Source organism: Carettochelys insculpta, chromosome 18, assembly GCF_033958435.1.
Source record: "Carettochelys insculpta isolate YL-2023 chromosome 18, ASM3395843v1, whole genome shotgun sequence".
Classification (NCBI taxonomy): domain Eukaryota; kingdom Metazoa; phylum Chordata; order Testudines; family Carettochelyidae; genus Carettochelys; species Carettochelys insculpta.
In genome coordinates this window covers 4,300,869-4,327,302 of record NC_134154.1, presented here as the reverse complement: position 1 = coordinate 4,327,302, position 26,434 = coordinate 4,300,869, and the positions used below count along the sequence as shown (strand labels likewise).

Genomic DNA, 26,434 nt, shown 5'->3' with positions numbered 1-26,434 from the left:
TGCAAATATGGCTGCCGATGGATATCTTATATCCACACAGGGTTGTATAAATAATGCCTTTGTGCATGAGGCTGTTTTCAGCTGCTTCTGCTTCCAGGTATCCCCAGTCCTGATGGCAGTGTCCACATGGGATCTTGCCTAGGTTTCATTTCAGTGTTTGAATAGACTGAGTGGTGTCCTCTTCTTGCCACGATCATCTGAATTGTTGCCAAGATTAACAGAATGAAAATCCATTTAATGGTGCCTGGGCACAATTAAACTTCCTACCTTAGCAGTATAGGGGTAAATTCTGTTGCCTTTGGAGTATGACTTTGTTTTATGGTATAGCCTTAAACCAGATGGTTTATCATCTGATAGGATTGTAGATAAAACATCAGGTTAGTTGATGCCAGTTTCTCATCCTTTTTCCTACCTGAAAAATCAAATTAAAGCTAAAAATATGTTGTAGATACTAGTTTTCTCTGTAAACAATGTTTGCCATAGGGATGTTGCATATGTTGGAATGAGAGTGATGAGTGATCAGAAATGGGAGGCAGAGGTGAAAGAAAGGGGTGAACTGGCCATCTAAAATGTGTTCTGTGGTTTGAAAGAGCTAAAACCAGGGTGCCAGCATGCTGTCGTTTCTGACGCTTGGTTCAGGAAGGCTCAGAGTGGAGGGAAAATCACTAGCATTGTTCTGGCAGAACTGTGTCCATACCTAGTGTTGTCTGCTAGTGGGGACTGTAACACATCTCTGACCATGCTGAGGGGTAGCCTTGTGTTGCAACCTCGCTTCTTGAGTCCAAGTGTGGTGCTTGCCTCGGTTGCACTTCATAGCTCTCCCCTGCGGCAGGGTACAGTTGCATCATTCCTGATAAGGTTCTGAATGGCAAAAGTGAACTGACTGGTCTTACTTCATTCTGCACTGGGTGAAACTTCAAGCAGCAGAAAGGTTCCGGAGCTGCCTTTCTGCAGTATAATAGGAAGATACCACTGCACTTTGGAAGTAAAAAGTGGATGCTGAAATTTGGCAAAAATTTACTTGGAGAACCTGGAGTCCTAGGACGGTCTGCTTGCCCTCCACCGTCATGTGGAAACGTCGATCTTTAAATCCTCTGTGGACCCTGCTGGAGATGTTAGAGGGTACCAGGGCTAATGGGCTATAGTTTTGAGGGATAAAATTCAAACTAAAGAATATAGAAATGCAGTTTAAAAGGTGGGACAGATAATACTCTGGCCTTTTTGCTGTTCTCTTGCATTTACTACTCGGTTTGTGTGAGCTGCAGGGAAATTTGGTGCTAAAGTTTATGTTCCTTGTGATGAAAAGCAGCTACCAAGTGACTGTTTTTATCTCTATCCACTTGTTGCTCTTCTGCTTCTTTTCTCTGTCCCATCCCCCTCTATATTCTGGCAATTACAGTAAGTGCCTGGTAGAATTCCAGTGGTGAAAGGTCAGTGCTTTATCCCTTCGCATCACTGGATGGGCTCTTTTAGAGATCTCTGCAGTGGATGGAGTGTTCACTAGTCATTTCTCACTCTGGCCGTTTGATTTACTGAGAGTGTGCTTGTTTGCCCACAGGTCACCCTGAGTTTTCATTGGGGTTTTAAAAAAAAAAAATAAAAAAAAAATCAAGCACTTGGGGCTCTATCTTCTGACGAGTGAGAATTCCTCAGGGAGGGCATAGCTGCTGCAGAAGGTAGACCTGGACTTTCCCATCTGAGCTTTTATTTTCAGTTGTCTGCTTCACTTTGCCTTCCAGGGCAGCATTGTCAAAGTAATGACTCAATATGTCCAAAGATTGTGGGGAGGTTTCCAAACAAATGAGATACAAAGGGTTGCTTGATGAACTTAATCACTAGACAATAGCCTAAGGCTATGGCTGTACTTACCTGGAAGGTCAACAGCTGCTACCTGATTTGTTTGGTACACCACTTGCATACCAAGAATCAACTTTGCAGCTGTCCACTTAAACAGCTGTCTTCATAGCAGAAGGTTGATGGGAGCATTCCTTCCATCAACCTTCCTTAATCCTTGCAGCTTGCAAGGAGTTCCAAATTCAACGTTGAAACGGTGTCCTGGTAAATCAAACCTAAGCAGCTGGTATTCCAGAGTTAGTGTGGATGTAGCCTCAGTGTTGGGAAGTCACCAAAGCGTTAGGAAAGTGAAATTAATCTGCATCAAATTACTAAAGATATGCACTAGTCACAAAGGAGACGTTGCTGTTCCTTGAAATACATCTAATACACAATTACAGAACTTCTCTAGCTTGCTTCTTTGCATTCAGATCCATACTTTCAAGCCCTCTTGAGTTAGGCAGGTGTGTCATGGTGAGAGGGGAGTTCTGTTTGCTTCTTTCTTGGGGTGTTTATTTTTAGGGGTATAGAGTAGACCCCCTGAGTTATGCGGGCTGCATTCTGTGTGGCTTTCATGTAACTCAAATTTTATGCAAGTTGGGGGAGATGAGAACCGGGCAGCGGCCTGGTTCTCGGCTCCCCTGGGCTTGCAGGAGTTGGGAAAGTGACCCGCCCGCTAAGGCTGGTCAGTTTCCTGGCTCCCAGAGTGGTGGGGAGTGGAGGAGCAGGTGGCCCCTACTCTCCCTGACAATCTGTGAGCCACATGCCCTTTCTCCCTGGCTTCCCCCAGTAGTGGTGACTGGCTGCCTCCAGCTGGGAGAGCCTGGTAGGGAGACAGCTGCAGAGCAGCTTTGAGTTGTGCTTAACTCATATTAATGAGAGTTAAGCACAACTTTAAGTCACTCATTTTGAGGGTTTACTATACAGCGGATCATCATCCTCTGAGGAGCTGTCACTGTCCTGGTTTGAGTTTATATTTATGGTTAGATACAATAGTCAGTGCCATAGTAAACCTGCAGTACTTCACTCCCTTTTTTGCAGTGTGAGACACATGGCTGGTTGCAGGAGTTCTCATAAATTGAAATATTTCAGTAGCTGATGATTACAATCAGACTTTCCATTATACCATATGACCCTTGTTAGCCACATCTTACATTGTTAATTCAGGTGGCATTGGGTTTGCATCAAGATACTTGATTGCCTCCAGGCCTGGATAAAGAAGGTATACTCACTTCTGCTGCAGAGGTGGAAGAGATGCACCTTCTCCAGTTTGTACCAATCCCATGAATTAACTGAAGTTCCCCTCTATGTGTGATCTGCTTGTCTTACTGGCCAGTGCAAGTGCTGAAGAGTCTGAATCCATACTTGGTTCACAACCATCTCTGGTATCTAAAGTGCCCCTTTAAAAACCCTAGAGCATTTTATAACGTGCAGCATATAACCCTTGCCATTCAGTGTCCCTAGGATTATACGTAAGTTGCTTGTTTTAAATGTACCAGGACCGTTACTTTGTGAGGTTTAAAATTAAAAAAACCCAACCCTGAAATAAAAAAAAAGGTGCTTCAATCTAAAATAAATCAGTGGGGAGTATGGAAAATTATTATTTAAAACTGAACTAAATTGTAAATGCATGTTTTCCTTTTACATGTCAAAGCCAGAGTTCAGGGTTTATTTCACTTTCAACAGTAGATGGCAAATGTCTAAAAGCATCATAAAGAAATTCGTTCTTGTTGTGGCAAACTTATTAGTGCATTCTGTCCCCAAATCTTGGGGGAGAAGTACAGAATTTATGACCACCTGCCAAAATGAGGTAAGAAGATAAAATTTGCTGTTTGCAAACACTCTCTCCTTAAGGCCGCATATGTGAATTATTTAGGATCTTAAGTAGTTCAGCCCTTTCTTAGCAGGTCACAATTGTGCATTTACATGCACCATTTTTGAATGTTGACTCCTGCTACAAAAGCCTCTAAACCCCACAGTGCCTAGTGGCCAGCATAATCTAGCTGTGTGGGAATGTTCACTTTGGTGTTTCTTGGTCATTTTGTTTTCTTTTAGTGCAAATTATTTGTCCAGCAGAGATGAAAGGTATCTTCGAAGTTATCCAGGAAAGATGTTTTTCAAAGTTTATCATTGGGTTTCAAGTCTGGTGGCTCTGGCCTAGAGTCCAGATTCAGAACTCAAGACATGTAATAAACAGATTAGCACCTCTTTGAGAGAGACATTTTTATCGGCACTGTAATGCCCATATTGCGTGATAAAAGCAATTGAGAAGGGAAATAACTTGTTCATGGAATTCTGTGGGTGGAGAGTAACTTCTGCTGCTTGATGACCACGGCATGTTTCAAAAGTAGAATTTATTTCTTGATGTTTCCTGTTTAAATAGGAGATTTAATATGCATCCCTTGGCTTTAAGGAAGCCCTCAACAAAATCCCTTCCTAGTTGCTTAGCTCTCTGGGTGGCTTTTATTGCTTTGAAGTTGGGCTTTATCTTCTGGCTTTTTTCACAGACTAATTGGCTGCTTAACCTATCTCTGGATCAGCCCTTCAAAGGTCTAGTCTGAAGAGGTGAAATTTATGGGATGGAAAGCATTCCAGCCCAGGACAGCAGCACTGCGGGGGATTGGTTTTGTCAGGAGGTGATATGCTGTGGTAGAAGGGGCTGTTCAGTTTTCTGTGTTGGTGCCTGTTGTATGATGTGGCCTTAGTAGTGAGGGGCATTGGGGTGTGAGCACTGGCCCACTTACAGCAAATGTAATGTGTATGGAAAGGGGAATGTGGGGGGGGGAAAGGGGCACATTCCTAGACACAGACTCACAGCATTGCTGTTTCCAGTGAAGCTGTGTGAAATGTCTAGCGCAATTAGATCTTCACCGGCACTGATGGCTATGTCAGGGTTTACAGCCCTCATTCTCTGCACGGAATGTTAAAAATTGAGTGGCAGAAACTGACAGTTTCAGGCGCCTCTTCCCCTTTTGTTACAAGAACTAGGTGCCTGGCTCTCCAGCGTAGTCAAAGCTTGCCACAGCTTTCAAACCTCCAGCCGGCATCACTTTCCTGCGCCAAGTCTTCACTGAACAGTGTGCCAGCTGCGTGGGGGTTTGGCAGGGCTTTGAGGTTTGTGAGAGGTGGCTGGTTTTACTGATTGCATGAAGATGGGAAGGCTAATAGCAGCCGTGTAACATGCCAGCCACTGAACAGAGCTCTATACAAACACCAGTGTGTTGTGCTGTGTCAGGTAGGGTAGACTGGGCTCTGAGGAGGACTTTATGTCCACTGTTCAGTCAGTGGCATGGACAAGGCAGAGCAGGCTGAAGCAGTGCTCTGTGCATCTGCAGCTTTTCTCATACTCGTTATCATTACGATAGGTCAAATTACATCCTATGCTGCCATTCAGGAGCCCTGGACTGGGTCACACTGCCAGGCCTGAGACAGCCAAGGAGAGGCAGTATGTTCCTCAGAGTCAGTGGCACTGTGGAGGGGGTGGAATGCATCTTACTGTGGTCTGGGAAGCTGAAGAGCGCATGTCTGGCACAAGCAGAGGCTTAGGCTCTTTGCAGTTGGGTCTGCTGCACTTCATTAATGGTATTCATCCTGAAGTCTACTGAGGGAGGAGCTTTGTGCTTGTGCGCTTGGCGTTTATTGTAACAGAAGTTTCTGCTTTACAAGGTGCTTGTCATCACGTAGCCTGTCTTTAGGGATCGCAGCTCCACCCTTTGTGAAAATGGTCTGTTTCCTCACTGCTTCCAACCACCCATGTTTCTTCTGTGAAGCATGACTCCTCCCCCCTCGGAGGTGGAACCAAAGAAGAAAAAACTACCTGGACACCAGTCAGTGCTTGCAAACTCCACAAGCTCCTGCACAAGAATGTCCAAATTTTAGCAAGCTCAGTGGTTACGCTATCCCATCCACGGGTGTGATTGCTGCTAGGTGGAGGAGGAGATGATTACAGCCATGGAAGCCAGGAAGGATCTGAAAAGAAAGATGTGGCTGAGAGATCTGGCACCCCTTAGGCAGTTCCAGAGAGGGGTGAGGAGCCTGAATCAGCCGAAGGTAAAGTGAGACCTTCCAGTTGCCATGCTGGACAAGCAGAGTTGTTCAGAGGTAGCTGGACAGGTTTGTGACCAAGCCAGTTTATCAAGTGTTCGAAGATGGGAAGTTACTTGTCTGCCCCAGCTTATTTCACTCCCAAGGATCCATTTCGGTAAGTCCTTGCTTCCAGATGGTGGTCTCCTTCTGTGTCTTGTCTCTGCTTGGTACTCTGTAATGTTGTCCTGGGTGGCTTGTGTTTGAGGTTCTCTGAATGAACTTCAGCTGCTTGTGTGGGGGGAGCAGCAGGGCTGAAGTGCTATGACTTGTGAAGTCGGGGGACTGGGCAGAGTTCTTGGATACAGATTAGTTTTCAAGCGCTTATCAATAAGAGGGTGTGACATGTGCGTAGCTGTTCAGTAATGCTGTGCTTGTATGCATAGACCGTGTGTATTGGCAGGCTCCTTTTCAGATTACAACCCTAGCGTCAGCTGCTTCACTGCCTCTCGTACTGCAGCCAGAAAGAACATAGGAGTTTATGGAAAGCTCCTGATGTACAGGAAGGGGGACAGTGATGCAGAATATGAGGTGGGTGAGGAGTGGGCTCCTCCCAGCAGTGAGGTTTGGGAAGGTGACCTACCTCATCCATAGATATCAGGATATGAACACAGCTAGTGAATGAAATTGAGTGTTTTGCAGGCAATTAGTAGTTACGGTGAATGTCCCATTATTTTGGAATGAGCTCTTGTCTCAGGTGTTTTGCTTCTGTTAACCTCTTTTTATGTAGCAGTATGCCCAAATTCAGCCTATGTAAATCTCTTAAGCTTGAGAGAGAGCAAGCCCTTGAGTACATTAGATTTACAACATGAGCAAATCTGAAACCGTTCCTGCAAACAGAGTTGTGCTGGCTAGTAAGGCCCAGGAAAACTCTACTGAAGTGATCTTAAAATCCCTCACAATGGAAGTTCCAACCTCATGTGGCTCAAAGCTCTGTTCTGTCTAAACTGGCCTAGCCAGCTTCACAGGCAGGCTTCTAAGAATGTTTCCTACCCTGAGGAGTGGACTGGGGAGTGCAGTCAGAGCTGCAGCCTGCATACAGTATGTAGAGTCCTAGTAAAAACAATGAGGAATCCTGTAGTATCTTAGAGTAACAGATTTATTATGCCATAAGCTTTTGTGGGTAAAACCCACTTCATCAGATAAACTAGAGTGGAAGTACAAAGGCAAGTATAGATGTAAGCAAATTACTGCAAAGAAGAGTTAGTGTCTAACGTAAATGAGGGCGATCAGTCAGGGTGATTCTGGCCATTTAGTGTGGCTGATGGGAAGATGTGGACCTCTGTTGTGGGGGAAGTTGCTCCTGTAGAGTTGTTAACCAATTTAGATCCTTATTGAGGCCTGATTGTATAGTTTGAAGTTAACAAATGAGCCCCAGTTCGGCAGTTTTGATTTTGTAATCAAGTGTTGAAACTTTTTTTTTGTAGGATGGCTACTTTTGCAATCCTTTACTGAATGTCCAGGGAGGTTAGTGTTCCCCTACAGGTTTATGTATGTTCTTTCTTGATGTCTGATTTATGGCTGTTGATCTTTTGGTGCAGTATCTCTCTGTCCAATATACATGGCAGAGGGGCACTGGTGGCATATATCGCATTAGTGGATGAACAGTTGTATGAGCCTCTTGTGGTGCAGCTTATGTGGTTTGCTCTTGTGGTGCTTGTATGAATATATGGACAGAGTTGGTAACAGGGTTTGTTGGGATAGGTTCTTGGGTACATGATTCTGTGCTGTGTTGAGTGATTGTAGGGTGAGTATTTGCTTCATTTAGGAGGGCTGTATGTAGGCAGGAATAGGTTTGTCCACCAAGATCTGTAAGTGGTGGATTGTCAATAGTGCACTGGAGGAGGTTTAGCTGGGGGGCTGTAGGTGATAGTTAACCAGTAGTATTCTGTCATTTTCATTATGGGTCTTGTTCTGAAGTAGGTGACGTCTTGGTTACTCATCTGGCTTTGTCAGCCTGTTTCTTCATTTCCCCAGGTGGGTATTAAACTTTCAGGCATGCTTGATAAAGATCTGATAGGCATTTCTCTGTCTGAGAGATTCTAGGAGATCCAGCTATGTCTTAGGGCTTGGCTATAGACAGTGGATCATGTAATGTGTCCTGGATGGAAGCTTAAGGCATGTAGATAAGAATAGGAGTGGGTTCCTGGTATAGGATGGTGCTTATGTGACCCGTTGTTTATTTGTACTGCAGCATCAAGGAGGTGGATCTCTTGTGTAGACTGGTCTAGACTGAGGTTGATAGTGAGGTAGAAATTGATGACCACCTCATGCAGACTGACAGGAAGGAACAACTTGTGTAGGGGGGATGCTGAGAGCCATTGAACCACACTGTAAACCCTCTGTATAATGGAAAGCCCTTTGACAGGTTGTGCAGCAGTACCCCTAGTTCCAGCGCCTTTTGAACAGTGGCGAATATGACCCTGTGTTTGGAGAAGTGCTCTTCAAACTGTTCATGGAGATGTACTGACCTTACCTGCAGCTCAAGTGTCCTTCCTGGTGGAGTGAAAGGAGAACCTGGCCAAACTTGTAGGGTTATGATAGTAGCAGTCAGCCAGCAAGGGGAACATGATCAGCTGTAAGGTGTGATGGTTTCCAGTCCCTGAGGAATCTGTCATGGTTTGGGTACACTCTCAACACAGAGGAAAATAGTAAATCTGGAAATAGACTTTTCCCATTGTCCACACTCTGAACAAAGGAGTGGAATCTGTGTCACTTGTAGATGTGTCGGCCTAGAAGAATGAACTTGAAAATGAACAGTTCTGGAAGTTAATGCGCATCGAATGAGATGGAGGGCGGGAGGTGTTTGACCCATTATCTTGCATGAATAAAGCTCCATCGTTCCTGCTTGAGGCTCACACAGTGTGGCAGAGAATGTGACTTGAACAAAAGTGACTAGCTCTGTGGTGCATACGAATTTTCAGATATGAAGAAATCTAAAGCATCTTTCTTGACAGGACATGTTAAGTACAGTGATGGTAGAAGGGCTCCTTTGTGGTGTGAAATTATTCTTGCCAGCAATGACTCATGACTGAGGCAGTTAGTTAGTGCCTTTTGAATAAAGTCTTGTGTCTGTAGGACCTGGTACACTTTGTTAGTGTTGCCTCATTATTCTGGGTGGGGCATCGAGCCTTTAGCTGCAAATTTATCTTGCCCAGATTTGTTTAATCACATAGCAAAGAGCTGACTGCTTACCGACTCCACCGCCTTTCACCTTCCCTATACTACCAGTGTGCAACAACACACTGTTCAGAGTTCCTATTTCCCTGTAGAAGTGGTGTCAGGGTTGGAACTAATTGTTAAATCAGTGTGAGGAAGGCAGTGGCGTCAGGAGGCTCAGGGCACTTCATACGTCCCCTACTAGAGGTCACATCCCTGTAGCATTGACTACCAAGGTGTAAAACCATGGCACCGTAGGTACGCCAGAATAACCCTGGAATGCAGATGCAACCTGCAGTGATGAGGTTTTTTTTAATGTGTGGGAATGCCACCACCCCGCAACGATAGCTAGATTGACAGATGTGTTCTTCCATCAACTAGCTGAGCCCACACTGGGGTTAGGTCAGCATACATACGTTACTCATGGGTGTGGATTCTTTCACACCCTTGAATGATGCAGCTGTACTTAAATGCAAATGAAGCTTAAGTAATATTAGGGGAGCAGCCAGATACTGCCTGGAGCTACACCCATGTTTGTTCTTATGAATTGCTTGAAGGCAAAAGGATCTCTGAATTGTGACCTTGCTGAGTATTTTCAGTGCTTGGGTATTACTTTGAAAGTGGCTGTATAGTTGTCTCCTGTCCTCTCCAGTGTTACTGTCGACCTCTGGGGTGGGTGTGATCTTGGAGCTTTACTTAACTGAAGCTGTAATTGAGCTCTAGATTTGTACGCTGAAGGTGGGATCACTCAGAAGGCTCCTGTTGGTTGGTGTTGAACCAGATTTTCTTGTGTTGTGTGCTGTGCAATTAGTCACCACTTGCTCTTCTCCCACCCACCCCCTTGATGGTTCAGCCAGGGATGCTAACAGCCAACGAAAACCAAAACTTTAGCATTTGAAGGTAAGACAAGTTTCTGGTGCCCTGCAGGTGGTGTGGATGTGTAATGCTGCGAGGGTGTAGCACTTCCAGCGCCCCAAGTCTGGAGGGTGTAGTAATGAATGCAGTGTAGATCTTGAAGTGCGAAGTCTTTCCTCCAGCAAAGGAAATCAGGAGGGGTTTATTGCACTTATCAGGGCTTCATCTCCCTTATGAGGGAAGAGGGTTTGGGGTTCCCCCGAGATGGGAGAAGTTCTGCTTTCAGAACCTTTGTGAAATATTAATGTGGTTTGGAAGGAGGAATTTATTATTCCATGGGGAGGAAATGGCAACAAATACTTCTTACAGTGAAGTCACTTCCCTCAAATCACTGGCGATCTGTAAGCAGTTTAACTGGGTTCCTTCTGCATCCATGTGCATTGGAGTGAAAGTGGATTTCCATGTGGAAACAAAAATCTGATTCTCCTCTTGAAATACGCTCATTCCAATCTTACCTTTTACTAACTGGAATTTCCAAGAAGGAGCTTGGCACAAATTAACTTAAACTTCCAGGAAGTGTTTTTAAATTTAGTGCTTGTGTGAAGGATGACAGTGGGATAATGACTGCGAGTCTATCCGCAAGATGACTCTGGTAGCTTCTCATCCCAAGGATGAGAGAGGATATTTGTCTCCATAGTCTCAGGGCTGGTCTACATTGAAGAGTGAGGTTAACCAGCTGTGCTCTTCAGGGGCACATAACCTGTACCTCTGAGTGACATAGTTAACCTGACTTAACCCCAGACATAAAACCAGTCTGTGACCTCGGGTGTCGCCTCTTAGAGAAAGATGAACTATAGTGACTGGAGGACCCTTTCTGGTGCTGTAATGAGGGGGTATGCTGAAGCACTACAGTGTTGATGCTGCAGTTTGTCCCTATAGTTTTTCAAGTGTAGCTCAGTTCTTGGTCTTTGGCCCCCTTGGCTGCCAAGGGAGTCAGTCCATACCAGTAATGCTATGAACATATCTGCTGTGAATTAGACTAAAATTGCAAGTAGATGATAGTTTTGGTTACTACTAGTCTGGATGAGATCCTGTCTTAATGCTAATCTCGAGGCTAGCCAATGGCTTGCCTCCTGGCTCTTCAGGGGAAAGCGTGCTATGTTGCATTGCTATTCTGAATGATTCAAGGCATTCTCTTAGCCTAGTGCTCTGCCCTATCATGTGAATGACTAGTCTTGACCCTCCGGTTGAGGGCTGACTCTGTACTACCCTTGGCAACAGGGAGTGTTCAGCATGGATTCTCCTGCAACACCACCACCTTGGGCGTGGAGTCCGGGATAGGCCTCCTAGTTAGATGGAAGTCACATGATGCAATTTGACGAAAGTGGGGGAGGGAACATTTAAAACACACATGCTCGCTCACTCTCTCCCTTTCTGCTCCAGTAGCTCTGCTAGGAACATAACAGGAATGTGTTTAGGGAGCACCACAAGGCGCCTGCCAATTTGGGTTCCATTTCTGATTTTTGTGGCAGTTCTTCCTTTGTGGCAAATTGTTCAGGTTTTGTGCTTGTTTCTTCATCTGTAAAATGAGGCTAATTATATTTGTCTGCTTGTTGGCTTGCTTGACAAGGATTTCCAGGCTGAATTTAATGTCTGAAGCGCATTGAAATCCTTGTCTGGAAGATGCTCTAGCTGGGAATACTAAATTTTTCCTTGGGATCAGTTGTCAGGATGAGGAAGGAGAGAATACCTGCAGTACCTTATGGAAATAAACCTTGAGCTGAAAAGGGTAAAAGTCTTGGAAGATCACTCTTCAAAAGATGCTATGCAAAAAAAGTGGAATTTTAAAGACTGGCTGGAGGAAAACAAATGTCCGTCAGGACTAGCAACAATTCATGTCTCTCTGTTGCCTTTTAGGTGCTCTGAATGTCAGGACCCCCTCACTAACTGGTACTATGAAAAGGATGGGAAGTTCTATTGTCACAAAGATTACTGGGGGAAATTTGGGGAATCGTGCCATGGCTGCTCTTTGCTGATGACTGGACCTGTGATGGTAAGGACTCTGCTATGCCTCTTTCTGCCCAGCTGCATCTGACTGACAAGAGCATCAGTCATCTGCTACCTGGTTTTAGTCTTAGAATTGAACTGAAATAGGAAAAGCCTACATACCTCTCTTGGGGCACAGGTGGCCTTAAATCAGCCACCTCATGAAGGAGGAGTGTGGGGACCACAAGCATTCTGGGGAAGATGGCAAGGAGCACAGAGGCATAGAACTGAAGAAGATGAGGCAATACACTCCCCCCCCCTCCTACCACCACACGCTGTGGTGTGTCAATGAGAGTGTTGCTCAGGGAACTGACCCACAAGTTCCTCTAGAGCTGTGAGTCTCTCATCCAGTGCTGTCTGAGAGCCTTTATCTGTCAGTTTGTAGTCTTATGCCGTGTCTAAATTACAGATTACTTCGGGATAATTTATGTTGTTCAGGGGTGTGAGTAATCCACATGCCTGAGCGATGTCCATTAGAGAGACCAAAGTGACCATTGGGATGCTGCTGTCAGCAGGAGAATGGCTGCTGTGGCTACTGCAGCTGATGGAGACAGGAGCTAAGCTGATAGCAGGGCTCTCACCCAGTGCCTTGGAGCAGAAGCTGGCAATAACGTGCTGGGCAGGGGAGGCACTCTTAAGAAGTTGAGTAGTTGGTGGGCCATACTCTTCCATGACTGGAGGGGGTGTAGGGACTGGGACAGATTGGGTGCAGAGGGAGCTCTGAATAGGGACTGGGGTGCAGGAGGGGCCCATGGAATCTGGGAAGGGGGTTGTGACAGGGGCAGAAGATCAGGGTGCAGGGTCCAGGAGGGGGTATGGGTGCGAGAGAGGATTCTGACATGGAGGGAGGTGTGGGAGGGGGTGGTGTCCTAGGGCACGGGTGCAGGAGAGGGTTACAGGGGTTTGTGTTGTGGTCTAGGGCCAGGAGGGGGTTGTGATCTGGTGCAAGGGATTGGGGTGCGGGGTCTGGATTCAGGAGTGAGTTTGCAGAGGGTTTGGTTTGTGACCTGTGGCAGAGGTGCAGGAGGGGAGGGAGGAGCTAGGGTGCTAGAGGCAGGCTGTGGCCAGGAAGCACTCACCTACGCAGCTCTTGGCCAGCATCCTAGTGAGACTCTCAAGCAGACTCTCTGCCTTCCATGCCCCTGCACACCACTTAGTGGCCGCATGTGAGGGCCATATTCTCTGTGCACTATGTGCCTCTGGTTGGGGAGGGGCTAGTTCCTGGGCAATGAGCACAGCCTGGGCAGCTCCCATTGGCTGCTTCTCCTCTCACCCTGCCCCCAGCCCGAAGCATTCGGCATGCAGAGAACATGTGACTGCAGCTGGGCACTCTGAGTGATGCGAGGCACATAGAAGGCAGGGAACCTGCCCGAAGCTGCTGGGCCATGGGCCCCATCCAGCCCGTGGGCATATTTTCCTGCCCCTGGCTTCGAGTATCTTCACCAGAAGCACTGCAGTCGCTGTAGTCTAGACGTAGCCTTGGACCGAAACGTTCATGAAGCTGCATGTTAAAGCTGGACTAGGTCTAAAATTGACTTTCCAAACCATCTAGGGGCTGGCTACAGAGCCATCATCCCTCAAGGACTTCCAATTGATTGAGCACCTCTCCCATGCTCAAGTGTAACACAATATTGTCCTGCCACAGATATCTGCACCAAAATCACTTTTTGCCAAAAATGAAAAGAATCTGATGTTTAGGTAGGCTGAATAAGAGCAGTGTATTATGTTCCTGCTAACATTACGGTAGAGGCAGAGGGAGAATCCCTCTGTGCTGTTTTTTTACAAGAATGGAGTTTTTCAAAATCCAGTCATTGGGGAAGGGTCTCATGTAAGAACTATTGCAAACTACGATCAAGCCAATTTTAAAAAGTCTGTTTACTATTAGCCTCATCTCTGCTTTCTGGTAGCTGGCTGCATTACTGGAATTTCGAACATTAATAATGCTGCTTTTGAAAGTCTTGGAGTCCAGGTGGACTTACTGCTAGCAGATGCAGTCATTGCTCCCCCAATCCCCTTCTAACCATGTCTGCTTCTTGATCTGAACTTCCTCTTCCTGCTTGTGTAGGTGGCTGGAGAATACAAATACCATCCGGAATGCTTTGCTTGTATGAGTTGCAAGGTAATCATTGAGGATGGAGACACGTATGCACTCGTCCAGCACTCCTCACTCTACTGGTAAGATGAGCGCCACAACGCTCCATTGCTGTTCTGCTGAAATGACCCAGTGCACTCCATTCCCTGTTGTACATGCACATTGCTTCCCTGTTCTGTTGAGTGTCTCCATTCCCGCTCATTCTCCTTCCATGGGCAGAATAAATTTGATGTGCACCAAGGCATGGTTGAATGTGCACCTCCAATAGAAACACAAGCTGCCCACAGTGTCTGGCTGTGGGAGTTCTGCTAATCAGCTGGGTAGCAGCACCTGAATTTCACTGGGGTGGCTACCCAAGTGCTCTGCTTTGAGGGAACACTGATGGGTCAGTGTGGTTAATAGACTACAGGCTGCTGAAAAGTTGCAGGGATTCAGAGAAGAGCCATGAGAATGATTAAAGTATTAGAAAACCTGCCTTGGAGTGATGGACTCAAGGATCTACCTCTGTTTATCTTGATAGAGGAAAGGTTAAGGAGTGACTTGATTGGTTTGTAAGTGTCGATCTTCATGAGGATCACACTGAAGAATGGACTCTTCAGTCTAGCAAAAGAACCTGTTCAAATGGCTGGAAACTGGAGCTAGACAAATTCAGGCTGGAAATAAGGTGTAAGCAGTGAGGGCAATTAACATTAGAACTTCCCCACACGAATTCCTAGAACACACCCATGTACATTTTAGGGGAAAAATATCCTTTCTTGACTTTGAAATTGTCAGTAATGAAGAATCTACCACTATTATTGATTGTGCCATTACCTTGATTATACAGGGGCTCAGACTGGGTCTGGAGGTTCTGAAACTGTGTTGGGATCCCAAGTGGATTGCAACCAGTGTTCCCTGTACACTGAGCACTTGGGCAGCCACCCAGGATTGAGTCAAATGCTGCCGAGCTGGTTCAGCAGAACACCCAGAACCAGCAGCATGCGTTTCTGTTGGTGGTGTACATCTGCACATACCTCTTTGCAGATGGTAAAATTTATTCTTCATGTGTAAGGAAAATATTAGAGGGAATGCCTGCATTGATGCCCTGTTTTAATGAGTTTTCAAGGTTGGCTTAGATTTACTGGGGCCCCACTGCCAGGTGCTGTAACCCAACGGAGTTAGTCCTGGTTGGCAAGGCTCAGATTACAGGCCCCTTGCCTGGGGCTGAAGCCCTTAGGCTCCTGCTCTGCCCATCCCTCTACCCGGGGCAGCAGGCTAAGGTTTGGGCCCCCCTTCTGGGGTTGTGCTGTAATTTTTGTCAGAGGGGGATGGCAGTGCACTGAAGTTTGAGAACCCCTGGAGTAGACTAACACACTGGTCAGCTCTGGCCGGGGAGTCTGACGCTATAAACATCAGAAAGGGATGATCAGACGTATCTAGGGGAGCACTGCTTGAAGCCTTGATGGGTGATAAGAGTAATAGAATTGTTGCTGTCTTTTGGGGTAGCAGGATCCAGGTACGTAGGCTGGGAAATGGCCAGTGACTCTTCTCTCTTCTTTCTGTAGTGGAAAATGCCATAACCAGATTGTGCTGACACCAATGATAGAAAGACTGTCCACAGAATTGCTACGTGAACAACTACCGTACACACTGACCCTCATTTCTATGCCTGCTGCCACTGATGGCAAGAGGGGTTTCTCGGTGGCTGTCGAAGGTGGCTGTTCCAGCTATGCCACCAGTGTCCAGGTGAAAGAGTGAGTATGAAGAGGCCATAGTAGCTGCATTAGCAGTTCAGTAATTTTGCAGAGATACCTGGGTAAAGGACAGTGGGAGCTTCTGGCTAACTTGTGTTTGAGTCTCACTGGCTGCTGAAATGGAAATGGTCATTCCATGACCACGTGTGGTAGGAATGAGGCGCAAATGAAACCCTGAGTGTTGATTGGCTGGACAGTCTTCTGCTCTTATATCAGGGGAGAGAATCCTCAGCCTGTGGTCCAGATCCTGGCTTGTCTGGATCCAGACTCCGAGCCTTGGGGCTCCCCTCCATAGCACCCAGCCCACGTGGAGGGTGCAGAGCCCTGAGCCTCATGGTTCTGATTCAGACCTTGGGCTCTGCCAGGAGCTGGGAGGGGCAGAAAGTGGCTCCAGGGTCAACTTCTGGATGGTGCTGTTCTAGTTGGAAGGAGCAGTTGTGGCCTGGGCAACCCGCCCTGAGGTTTCCTGCCACTGTTTGGCCATAATTCCAGCCGATCAGAGGAGTAGAGGGTGGAGCCTGGGAGTGGGGTGTGGTGCTGGAAAGTGCACCCCCATTCCCCAGAAAACCTGTGCCCCACACAGCTCCTGTCCCCGCTCCCACCCCTTTTCCTGTACCCTCTCCACCCTCACTTCCCACCCACCCCCTGCTCCTGCACGCCAAACCCTCTACCTCTTCCCATCCAGACCCCTCACCCCTACCCTGACACCTTCCTTTTGTTGAGACTCTTCCCCCCCCAGCCTGCTCCTGCACATCCTCTCCCAACTCCCATCTCTACCACACCGCCTCCCACCCAGATCTCCCCACTGCCCAGTCTGCTGCACCCTCCCTCCTGCCCCATAGTCCTGGCCCCCATACAGTCAGGAACCACATAAGTGAGCTTTGTTTTGTTTTTTGCATCTCGCTTCCATGGGCCCCCCCGCCCCCCACAACCCAGAAAAGGTTTCCCTCCCCGTCCAGAAAGTACTTACAAGATTGTAGAAGTAACGAAGAAGCTAGTGACATTTCCCTGTGGCTTGGTTACTGTTTGCTTCCCTTTCTAGTGGCTCGATGAGAAGGTCTTTTTTTCTTCTCCAAGCCTGCTGAGGTCTGGGCAGCTCAGAGAGTGCTTGCCATCGCAGTTCAGTGTTCTCACATCAGTAAAATGGGAGCACTTCACTTATTTCTGGACCCTACCAAGGAAGAATACTTGCTGGGAAGTAAAGATCCATCGAACTTCCGGTAATCTGCCTTTAGGTGGATTTTCCAGCATGACTCTTTTCCCTCATTTAGAGTCAACAGAAGACACATTAGCCCAGATGTCCGAAATGCCATCCACTCTGGAGATCGGATCCTGGAAATCAATGGAGTCCCTATTCGCACATTACAAGTGGAGGAAGTGGGTATAGTTTTATCTTGAGTAATCCTGAAGTTAATCCTACAGACTGACTCTTCTCTTCTTCAGCACTCTCTTACAATCTTCCCCATAGCAGCCCCCTACTGAACGGGGCTGTAATGCTGTCCCTGATTTGTATTGCGATCCACTGGCTAGGAATGTGAGCAGAAGCTTTTGCTGCCTCCTTCATTTGGGTTGGCATCTAAGCTCCACTGAGGAGGGGAAGGCGACAGCTGGGAGAGGGCAGGCAGAGTGCAGCTTACAACGGGGGAGATAGTTTAAGGAAGCCTGGACTGCAGATTGCAAGGCCGTACCTAAAAGGTGCGTAGCAAGTGGCAGATTTCTGTCTGGGTTGTTATACTAGATGCTTTTTTAACAACAAATTGCCTGCAAGGTGTAACACTTGAACACTCAGTGCACAATATTGAGCCTCCTAATGGTTGCTAGGCAAACACTTTTTGTCGGCGCTTGGTGTTCACTAATACCTCAAGCCTTGTCTTCTAAAGCAGAATACAGGAAGTCCCCTGCTTATGAATGGGTTGTGGACCAAAAGTTCATTTTGAAGTCCGTTGTTGGGAACTCAGAACACCTTTTCCCATAGAAACAGTGTAGTTAGGTTCCCAGGCTAGCCCACAAAGCCCATGATGCAGCTGAAATACTGTGTATTTGCAATGAAAAGTAGGAGAGAGAGCTATTATTTCACCTCGGATTGCTAGTGCTTGACGAAAGGCAAGTTTAAGTAGAAAAAGATGAGGAGGTAGGTGGAGATTCTGAAGGGGACTTCTGGGCGTTCTTCATCTTCCGCCTCCCCTGCCTCAGGGCTCTGTACCGGTTCCTGCAACCAGCCCCATCCCTCATGTCCTCATCTCCTTGCAACCCAGCCTGCTCACTAGGAGGCAGCAAGTGGCAAGAGCACAGGCCAGAGGGCTTCAGAGGAGCAGGGAGCAGCTGTGCAGCCAGCAGCTGGAGTGAAGTGGTGGTTTCCCCTTCAAAGCAATGTTGCTGTCCTGTCACTGGATTTGCAGCCACCCCTTGTTCCCCTGGAGTCCTCCCACCAACACTTACGTTGTGCCTCTTGCCTGCTCCCCCGGCTGCAGCTGAGCTTTTATTTTTATAGTCGGATGCTCGTAACTTGGAGTGCCTGTAATTAGCTCTGAGTTTAGATGTGTGGGTAGCTTTACGCTGACCCTTTGAGTGTGTAAGGGTCAGTGTTAGGCATGGTAGAATCTCCATATAATCTTGGACTGGCTTTCTTCAGTGTAGTGTAGCCTTATTTCAGAGAGGTTGTGAGCTAGGTCTCCTGTAGCTGATCAGAGCAGAGGAGGCGCTAGGTAGCATGTGATTGGTCTGGTGAATAGCTGTAATGTTTATAATTAAACCACAGTGTATAGCTGAGGCAGTGCAGAGCCCACCTGTCTGTTGAAGGATGTCCATGCAGATTCTTCTGTTTTACAACCGTCCTCTTCTGAGGCTCTTACTTGCTCTTGGATTGTGTTCAGGTGGAGGACCTGATTCGCAGGACAAGCCAGACGCTTCAGCTGCTCATAGAACACGACCCTGTCTCTCAGCGACTAGACAGACTGCGTCTGGACTCCAGGCTCCCCACCCACATAAAAACCACCACCGCCTCACACTCCATTTCCCCATTGGACATTAAGGAGAATCTGGAAGGAACGCTGCGCAGGCGCTCTCTCAGGTACTGCACTGCAGCTGTGCTTCTAGAGCTTCAGCTGCAAATTTACTGAGAAACTCTTCTTTGTAGGCTGTCATCAATCCCTGTTACTTCTCATCCAGCTGTGCACGTGCCATGGCACTTACAAATGATTGAGTGATGGCCAAGTCTGAAAGGAAGCATTGCCCAGGCGATGAGGCCGGAGATCCTCTAGTTCTCCTTTATTGACTCCTCTTTGGGCTGTCTTGTGTCATGGTGGTTAGGCTGCTAAGAAAAGCTTCATTGTGGGCTAGAAAACTGGTATCCACTCGACTTATGAAGTTGAAAAGCTTTTCCGGAGCTCCGTTCTGCTCCAGAATCTGAAGAGGTTCTTTCCCACAAAAGCTCATTACCTAAGCAATAAAATTGCTTGGCGTTCAGGTACTACAGGGTTTTAGTTCCTGCTGCGAAGTGAGGCTTGAGTCTTCAACCTTCCAAAAACCTTCCCCCCTCCATCCTGAGCTCTCCTGTTCACCACTGACTTTCTTCATCTTGCAAAACTCACTTCCTCAGCACCTGAATCCCTCGCTCAGAACTATTGGGCATTGCTCCTTGTAAGGTGGAAGTCAGAATCTATGTGGACAGAGATCCATTGCTGTGGATGGCTGGCCAGCGTGGATGTTGCGGTTGGTTCACTTAGGAATTTAACACTGGCTGCAGCACCTTCCACAACTGCAGAATTGTGGGAAGCTAGTGAGCTTTGATGGTTACTAGCAAGACATTCTTTGCAGCTGACCTAATCTTCCAGTTGTTTTTAATCTCCAGGCGAAGTAACAGTATTTCCAAGTCTCCTGGGCCCAGCTCCCCAAAGGAACCTCTCATTCTGAGCCGTGACATCAGTCGCTCTGAATCTCTGCGCTCCTCTTCCAGCTTTTCCCAGCAGATCTTCCGGCCCTGTGATCTGACGCATGGTGAAGTCCTAGGGAAAGGATTCTTTGGACAGGCCATCAAGGTGAGTGGGCACAACCATGGCCTGTGAATTTCCTACCAGATTCCCAAGTGACCAGATATACCTCCTGTGTAAACTTGCACAACAATATTGAGTGGCCTTTTTTTTCCCCTTCCCAGTAGCAGGCTGGGTCTGGGAATTTGACTTTCACCATATGCACAGTTCTGTCTCCTTTTGTACTCACTCAGCCTGAGTGTAGCCGGTATCCTGAAAAGATGGATTACGTTCTGCTGGAGAGAGTCACTCTCCTGTTTAAACGGCAGCCTGCCTAACATGTATCTAGTGTGCTGAGAAGGTGGCTGTATGTAACCAGAAGAGCAGAGCGAATGGCTCTCATCCCTGGGATGCTGGAGAAGACTCCCTTTTAACATGCAATGTCTTCCTGAATGTGTGTACTCACCCTCCCAGTTCAGTATATTGCCCTTTCTCAGTGCAAGCGTCTGTGCCAGACGGGGGCTTATAAGGGTCCCTAGGTCAGTCACAGTGGTAACCTGCTTAAGCATGTAACTCAACTCCCTGAGTATCAACCCCATCTGGGCACAAATGCCTTTGAAAACAAAAAGCTCCTGCAATATAACTGTACTGTACTCTCGCTTCCCGGCATTAGCAATCTGATCTTAGCCACGGAGCGTAGGCCCTTGAGAGCTCCCTCCCAGGCGTTCTGCGTCATCAGGTTTCCTCCCAGTTACTCCATAACTTGCATTTCTCTAGTCTGCTCAGACTTCTGGTGTTACTCTAGCTGACCCTGGAGTCAATTTCCTGAACAGTATGTACCTTCCAAGCACCAGGGTGAGCTCTCTGGTACCCTGATCTCCATCCCACTCTACAGGGGGAATCGGGTTCTCTTTAATCACGGTTGTACCAGTCGCTTTCTTGCGCGTCCTTGGCGACAGAACAGTCTGCTCTGGGATGCACAGCATTTGGCCTTTCATAGGGTACTGTACTAACTGGCATATTTCTTTTCTCTGCTCGTAGACTGATAGCATGTCCAGGTAAGCAGAACCTTTTCCTCTGCAGCATGCCTTGCTGTCTGCTTCCCCTGGCATTTACAGCACAGAGGCGCTTCCTCTTGTGTTGGTGCATGTGCTGGGAGATCAAATCTCCTCTGAGTTCCATAATGGCACTGGTCTTGTTCAGCTTCTTTATGCCGGCCTGGAGAGTCACATTTAACTGTCATTCCTTCCCTTCACTCCCCTTGTACCACTTTGCAGAATGCCGTGGCAGAGTGTGTGTTTGCACTGTGCTACTGTGTGGTGCATTACTTTGGATCGAAGCAAGAGGTGGGATGATGTGTTGCTGTCTTGTCCTGTTATTGCCACAAAATTTCCAGGCTTTCGTACTCCACCTAGATCAGAGCAGTGCTGAATTCTGTGACGACTTTGTCTACGCAGCATTAAGGGTGCAGTAGCCTTTCCAGTAGAGCTGTTTCTCAAATTCTCAACTTGTGGCCCCTTTCCAGCCTAATGTTGGTTACAACACTTGTCTTCCAAGGCCTTGAACTCTAAACATGAGGAGGTGAAACTTTTTTGTAGCCACTACATAACAGAAATTACCTAGTAAGCTTTGCATAGTTGAGGTGCAAAAAGGACCCTGTGAGCTTGTGAAGTTGAGCCTCTTCCAACTGATGGCTGTTGTATTTCCTCTGGAGAGGGAGTTACTTTTGATCAGCGATACTCATCATTGTAATTGAAGAAATTATGGACTCTGATAAGAGACTGAAATCCAATGAGAACTTCCATGGTTCCTGCAACTACAGCAGAATTACTCCTTCGCAGACCCCGAGTCTGAGTTCCTGGCTAATGTAATTTGCAGGATCCCCCAGCAGAGACTTGTCTTGTAACTTAGAAATACTGACTTGGTATTACAGCTTCTTGCATGATGGAGGCTTGTTAATCCACTGCTTTTCTCTTTGGGTCACCAGGAGCATTGTTCTGCATCTCTCTCACGTTCCTCAACACTGAGTTGAGGGCCTGAGGTTTTCTGATGCGTCCTTCAGTTCCTGCAAAGCTTGAAATGGGGGAAGTATTCCAGTTTCCTCTCTGAGATTGTCCCATTTCCACATGTTCTCTGCACAGTGTCTATTGTGTTCTGGATGAACCACACAGTCCTTTTCCCTCTTTTGACAGAGGAGGTGATCAGCTGGTTTAGGTGCCCAGAAATTTAAGCAAGTAGACTCTCTGCTGCTGAAGCTGAATTACTGAAGAAGTCAGTAGGGGGAGAAGTGCTTCCAGAATACCTCAGTTGGGAGCTAAATTTAGAGAGTGGCTGATGGTTTTCCTTCATGACTCACTTCATTTCAGTGTGAAAGGCGTTGCTGCTTAAGGGGCACCCAGATCCTCAGAGCAATGCCAAAAAATCAGGAATCCTTGGCTGAGACTCTTAACAGCTTTCAGGAAGGACCTAGCATAGGGCTTCAAGCATTTAAGAGCACAGTGGTGTGAGAGTTGAAGCCATGAGGTTTTAGGTCCTCATCACCTTGGTACCATCCTTGTAGATTACAGCACACTGTTCACACCTTGACAGCTTGTTGCCACAACTAAACAGTCTCTAGTTGAGCATCTCCATGCAGCATTGCAAATGAATCAGGGGCATCGGTAGATTAGGTGTGAAAAAAGGTAATCCTCCTCAGTAGTTTTACTAATGCAAGTTGAAGTGGTTGGTGAGGATCTGTGTACATGGGGACATGGTTTTCATGTTGTACATAACATGTATCTGCGTTTGCATTGTCTGGTATAAGGTAATGCCAGGGACACCGCTGTACGGTTAATTCTGTTAGCAGAGGTTCTGGCAGCCTGCAGCAATTGGTTTCTGCATTGGTTTAAAATTGAGCCAATAGCTGGGCTCTCGAGATAGTAGACTCAAAGGGTCAGACCACAATGGGCCTCTGTGTCTATTTTTATCACTTTCATCTGACTGAATCTTTGCTTTTGTGTTGTTTTTTGGGTGGGGGGGAAAGAGGGGTTGGAAATTAGTGGCAATGTCCTGCAACTCACTGGACCCAGTCTGTCTGAATGTCTTCTCCTTTCCCCACTCAGGGATGGAGGCAGAGGTGAGTGACTCACAGATTGGGAATCCCTGCTCTAAAGGTTGTTACAGGGTCTGTTTCCAACAGGTAACTCACAAAGCAACGGGGAAGGTGATGGTGATGAAGGAACTGATTCGCTGCGATGAGGAAACACAGAAAACTTTCTTAACAGAGGTAGGAGCAAGTTCTCCAGTGAGGCCAGTAAGGATGTAACTATTGGTCAAAATAGTTAACTGGTTAAATAACTAGTTAAATAAGAAATTTGTAAACTGTTAGTGGGCCAGTGCAGGGCTGTTGAGGCAGGGATCCTGACTGGGAGGTAGGGCAGGGGCTGCTCAGGAGCGTGCAGCTGGGGTTTGGGTTAACCAGTTAGTCACTAGGATTACCAGCATGCTTAATACTTATCCAGTTACCACTTTAACATTTAACATCCCTAGAGGGAAGGGAGCTGGTAGGGGGCAGGGTAGATCTCCTCTCTGACCCTCTTACTAATACACACTAGTGAGCTAAGCAGGGAAGTAAGTAGCATGTTGGGGGAAGAAGAAACTGGGTTGAAATTGTATGTCACAATTAACCAGGACTGACTGCTCAGAAAATAAAGGTGACTTATCATTGAAAATTAATGAAGAGGAAATCTAAAAGGCCCTCAGAGCCTAACAAGCCATTTGATTGAACTGTGCTTAGTGCATGCAAGTGGAAGTCGTCGGGGGATGTGTCCTTCTCAGTATGAAACATTAATAGGCAACAGTTGACTCAGGCTATTACCTGGAAGATGTTCCACTTAGTTACAACAGAGGAGGTTTTTAATTCACTTCTTGAACAGCTGCTGTTCTCCTCCTCCCCAGGGTCAGGCTGATCTGAAAACCAGCTTCTTAAATACCCTAAGAGTGTCATGGCACATGAGCCGTGGCGGGGAAGTCCTGGCAACTAAGCCATAACCGACCTTGGAGCTCTTCAGCCTGATCACTGTCTCTCAAGAATCAGATGATAATGGAAACCAAGGGGCAACAACAAAAAGAAGTGAAATATGGATTTATACCTGTCTCATAGAACTGGAAGGGAACTTGAGAGGTCAGCGAGTCCAGTCCTGTTCACTCACAGCAGGACCTATTCCCATCACTGACAGCTTTAAAAGAAACCAAAGCAAAAAAACTCACCTGCCCCAGGCTCACGGATTGAACTCACAACCCTGGGTTTACATGGCCAGTGCTCTCACTACTGAGTGATCCCTCCCTCCTGTCTTAGAGTTGGGTTTTGAATGGACTTTCTTTTGATATCTGAGGGAGGTGCAGTGGGCTTCCGTAGATGCTATGTGACCCTTCTGTGCCAATGCGAGCACCAGTAAGTAAAGCTGGTGAGACTCGCGGGATGGCCTGTAACAATCTTTAATGGGGGCGGGGGGGTGTTTCTGCTTCCCCAGGTGAAAGTGATGCGCAGTTTGGATCACCCCAATGTGCTGAAGTTCATTGGTGTGTTGTACAAGGATAAGAAGCTGAACCTTCTTACAGAGTACATTGAAGGGGGGACACTGAAGGACTTCATTCGCAATGCGGTGAGTGAGTAAATGCTCTGCTAATTGGGTGTCCTGATGGCTTCCTGGCCAGTGTGAAACAGGTGCCTGTTTCCATACTGCATTGTACTGCTGAGTGTCCATGAGGAGCCGGCTTAGCTGGGTTGTTCTCTCCCCCGGAGCTGGGTCCTCCAGGTGGAGGGAATGTTTCTCTGCCTTTTTGGCATATGCTGTATCTGGCCTGTGGGGGAGCATCTGGCTCTCTGGGGCTCTCCTTTTTTTCAGAATTCAGTGGGGGGAGGCCAGCCCCACTGGCCAGCTCGTGAGGTAAGACTTGATCACTCAGGAGGTGTCTGATTTGCAGGACCAGTTTTCTTGGCAGCAGAAGGTCAGCTTTGCCAAAGGAATTGCTTCAGGAATGGTGAGTATCTTCTCTCGAGACTGCTCTTCCAGGGCGTGGGCTGCAGCAGGCAGGGCTGATGGAAGAGCAGGGCATGCAGTGACTAGCAGAAAGGAGTTGACAGCTAGGGAAATACCATGTGCTTGTGCCAGTGTTTTGAGGGGGTTATTGCTAAAGATGTATTCACTAGCCTGCCTCTAACACTTCTTTCTGTCCCTCTGTTTCAGGCTTATTTGCACTCCATGCGTATCATCCACAGAGACCTGAATTCACACAATTGTCTGATCAAACTGGTGAGCACTGGAATATGGGCCTCCCTTTCCTTTCCTTCATGTGATGTTTAGTGTCCATGGACACGCTAGGCTGCCTTGATACTCCCCCCAGCAGTGTGGAGATGACCCTTTCTTGTAAGCCTTCTAGTATCCCAGTTTTCCGTTCCATGTCCCAAGAAATTAAAGTGCTACAGCCTAACTTTTTACATTAATCCTGGTCATACCCTGGAGACCAGGCCCCTAAGCTGCCCCCTCAAGGATTGATCTTGCCACCTTGAGTTTAGGAGGCCAATGCTCTAACAACTGAGCCATCCCTTCCCCCTTCCAAATGTGTGTTTAAAGCCATTTGCCCCAGATTTATAAATGGCCACCTTCAACCTGGATTTAACAGGCTAATTCTCAAACCATTGAGCTATTCTTTCTCTGCCCTGCCCCCTCCCTGCCCCGATAATGGGAGAGCTGACATTTCTGCCTGTTTTGAACCAGGGATCTTCTGCATGTGAGGCAGTTATAACCACTACACTACAGGAACTCTTATAGGACTGCTCCCATTTTTAAACCCTCTGTACTCTTTTTGTAGCAGCTTCACTAAGCAACAGCTAATGAAGAAATCTACTTGGGTCCCCTAACTTTTATCCATAAATTGCATGGCCATACACTCAAACCCCCATCCCTTTTGTTCTGCGGCACCTTTATAGACTAACAGATTGGAGCATAAACTTTTGTAAGCAAAGATTCATCTGATGAAGCAGGTCTTTGACCATGAAATCGTATGCATCTATAAGATGCCACAGAACTTCTTGTTGTTTTTGCAGGATACAGACTAACACACCGACCCCCTCTGGTGCTCTCTTCTTTTGTTGTTTCTTTGAGCATCCATTTGGTTTCACTCACTCCCCAAGAATTCTGGGGATTCTCACCGTTACTATGCTCTGAGATCAGCTGTGGGCTTCAGTCCCTTGGCTCTGACTCTCAGTACCCCCATAATCTGAATATTGCCTCTATCATTAGGCTGCCGACCCCAAGATCCAATCTGAGCAGAGTGTTAGCTGGGAAAGGCTTTTGGGTAGAATTAGGTTAAGCTGGATGCAGGTGACCCAAATTTTAATTCTAGCAACTGTTAGCAAAGTACTGTAATTAAAACAGCTCCTTCCCTGCATGAGGACTCCTGGGCTGTCTTCTCTCCTTTCTCACCTTATCTGCTCTTGTCTCTTTCCCTACCCCTCTCTCCCTGCTGCCCCAGGGCGGGCCGCTGGGGTTCTGTGTTCACTGCATTCCTCCAACTAGCTTCAGGAGGCTTCCTTATTGCCTGCCTGCAAGTTGCTTCTGTTACATTTAATGCGCAGTTTATAAGCGACAGGAAATACAGCCGCTCTGTACTAATGACACAAT

General features: G+C 47.1%; 1 protein-coding gene across 2 annotated transcripts in view; it reads left to right on the top strand.

Annotated features, from left to right (window-relative positions):
* LIMK2 (LIM domain kinase 2) overlaps positions 1 to 26,434 on the top strand; it is a 43,924-nt gene that overhangs the window by 11,446 nt on the left and 6,044 nt on the right. Inside the window, exons 1-11 of one of the 2 annotated variants that reach the window (XM_075012849.1) lie at positions 5,885 to 6,034; positions 11,848 to 11,983; positions 14,042 to 14,151; positions 15,613 to 15,801; positions 17,073 to 17,178; positions 18,675 to 18,871; positions 19,652 to 19,838; positions 22,948 to 23,034; positions 24,281 to 24,412; positions 24,735 to 24,791; positions 24,998 to 25,063. In XM_075012849.1, coding sequence (XP_074868950.1) covers positions 5,982 to 6,034; positions 11,848 to 11,983; positions 14,042 to 14,151; positions 15,613 to 15,801; positions 17,073 to 17,178; positions 18,675 to 18,871; positions 19,652 to 19,838; positions 22,948 to 23,034; positions 24,281 to 24,412; positions 24,735 to 24,791; positions 24,998 to 25,063 — 1,320 coding nt within the window. In that variant the 5' untranslated portion in view covers positions 5,885 to 5,981. Of the gene's footprint in view, positions 1 to 5,884; positions 6,035 to 11,847; positions 11,984 to 14,041; positions 14,152 to 15,612; positions 15,802 to 17,072; positions 17,179 to 18,674; positions 18,872 to 19,651; positions 19,839 to 22,947; positions 23,035 to 24,280; positions 24,413 to 24,734; positions 24,792 to 24,997; positions 25,064 to 26,434 lie in introns of those variants that run through there. The other variant, XM_075012848.1, reaches the window with a different exon arrangement.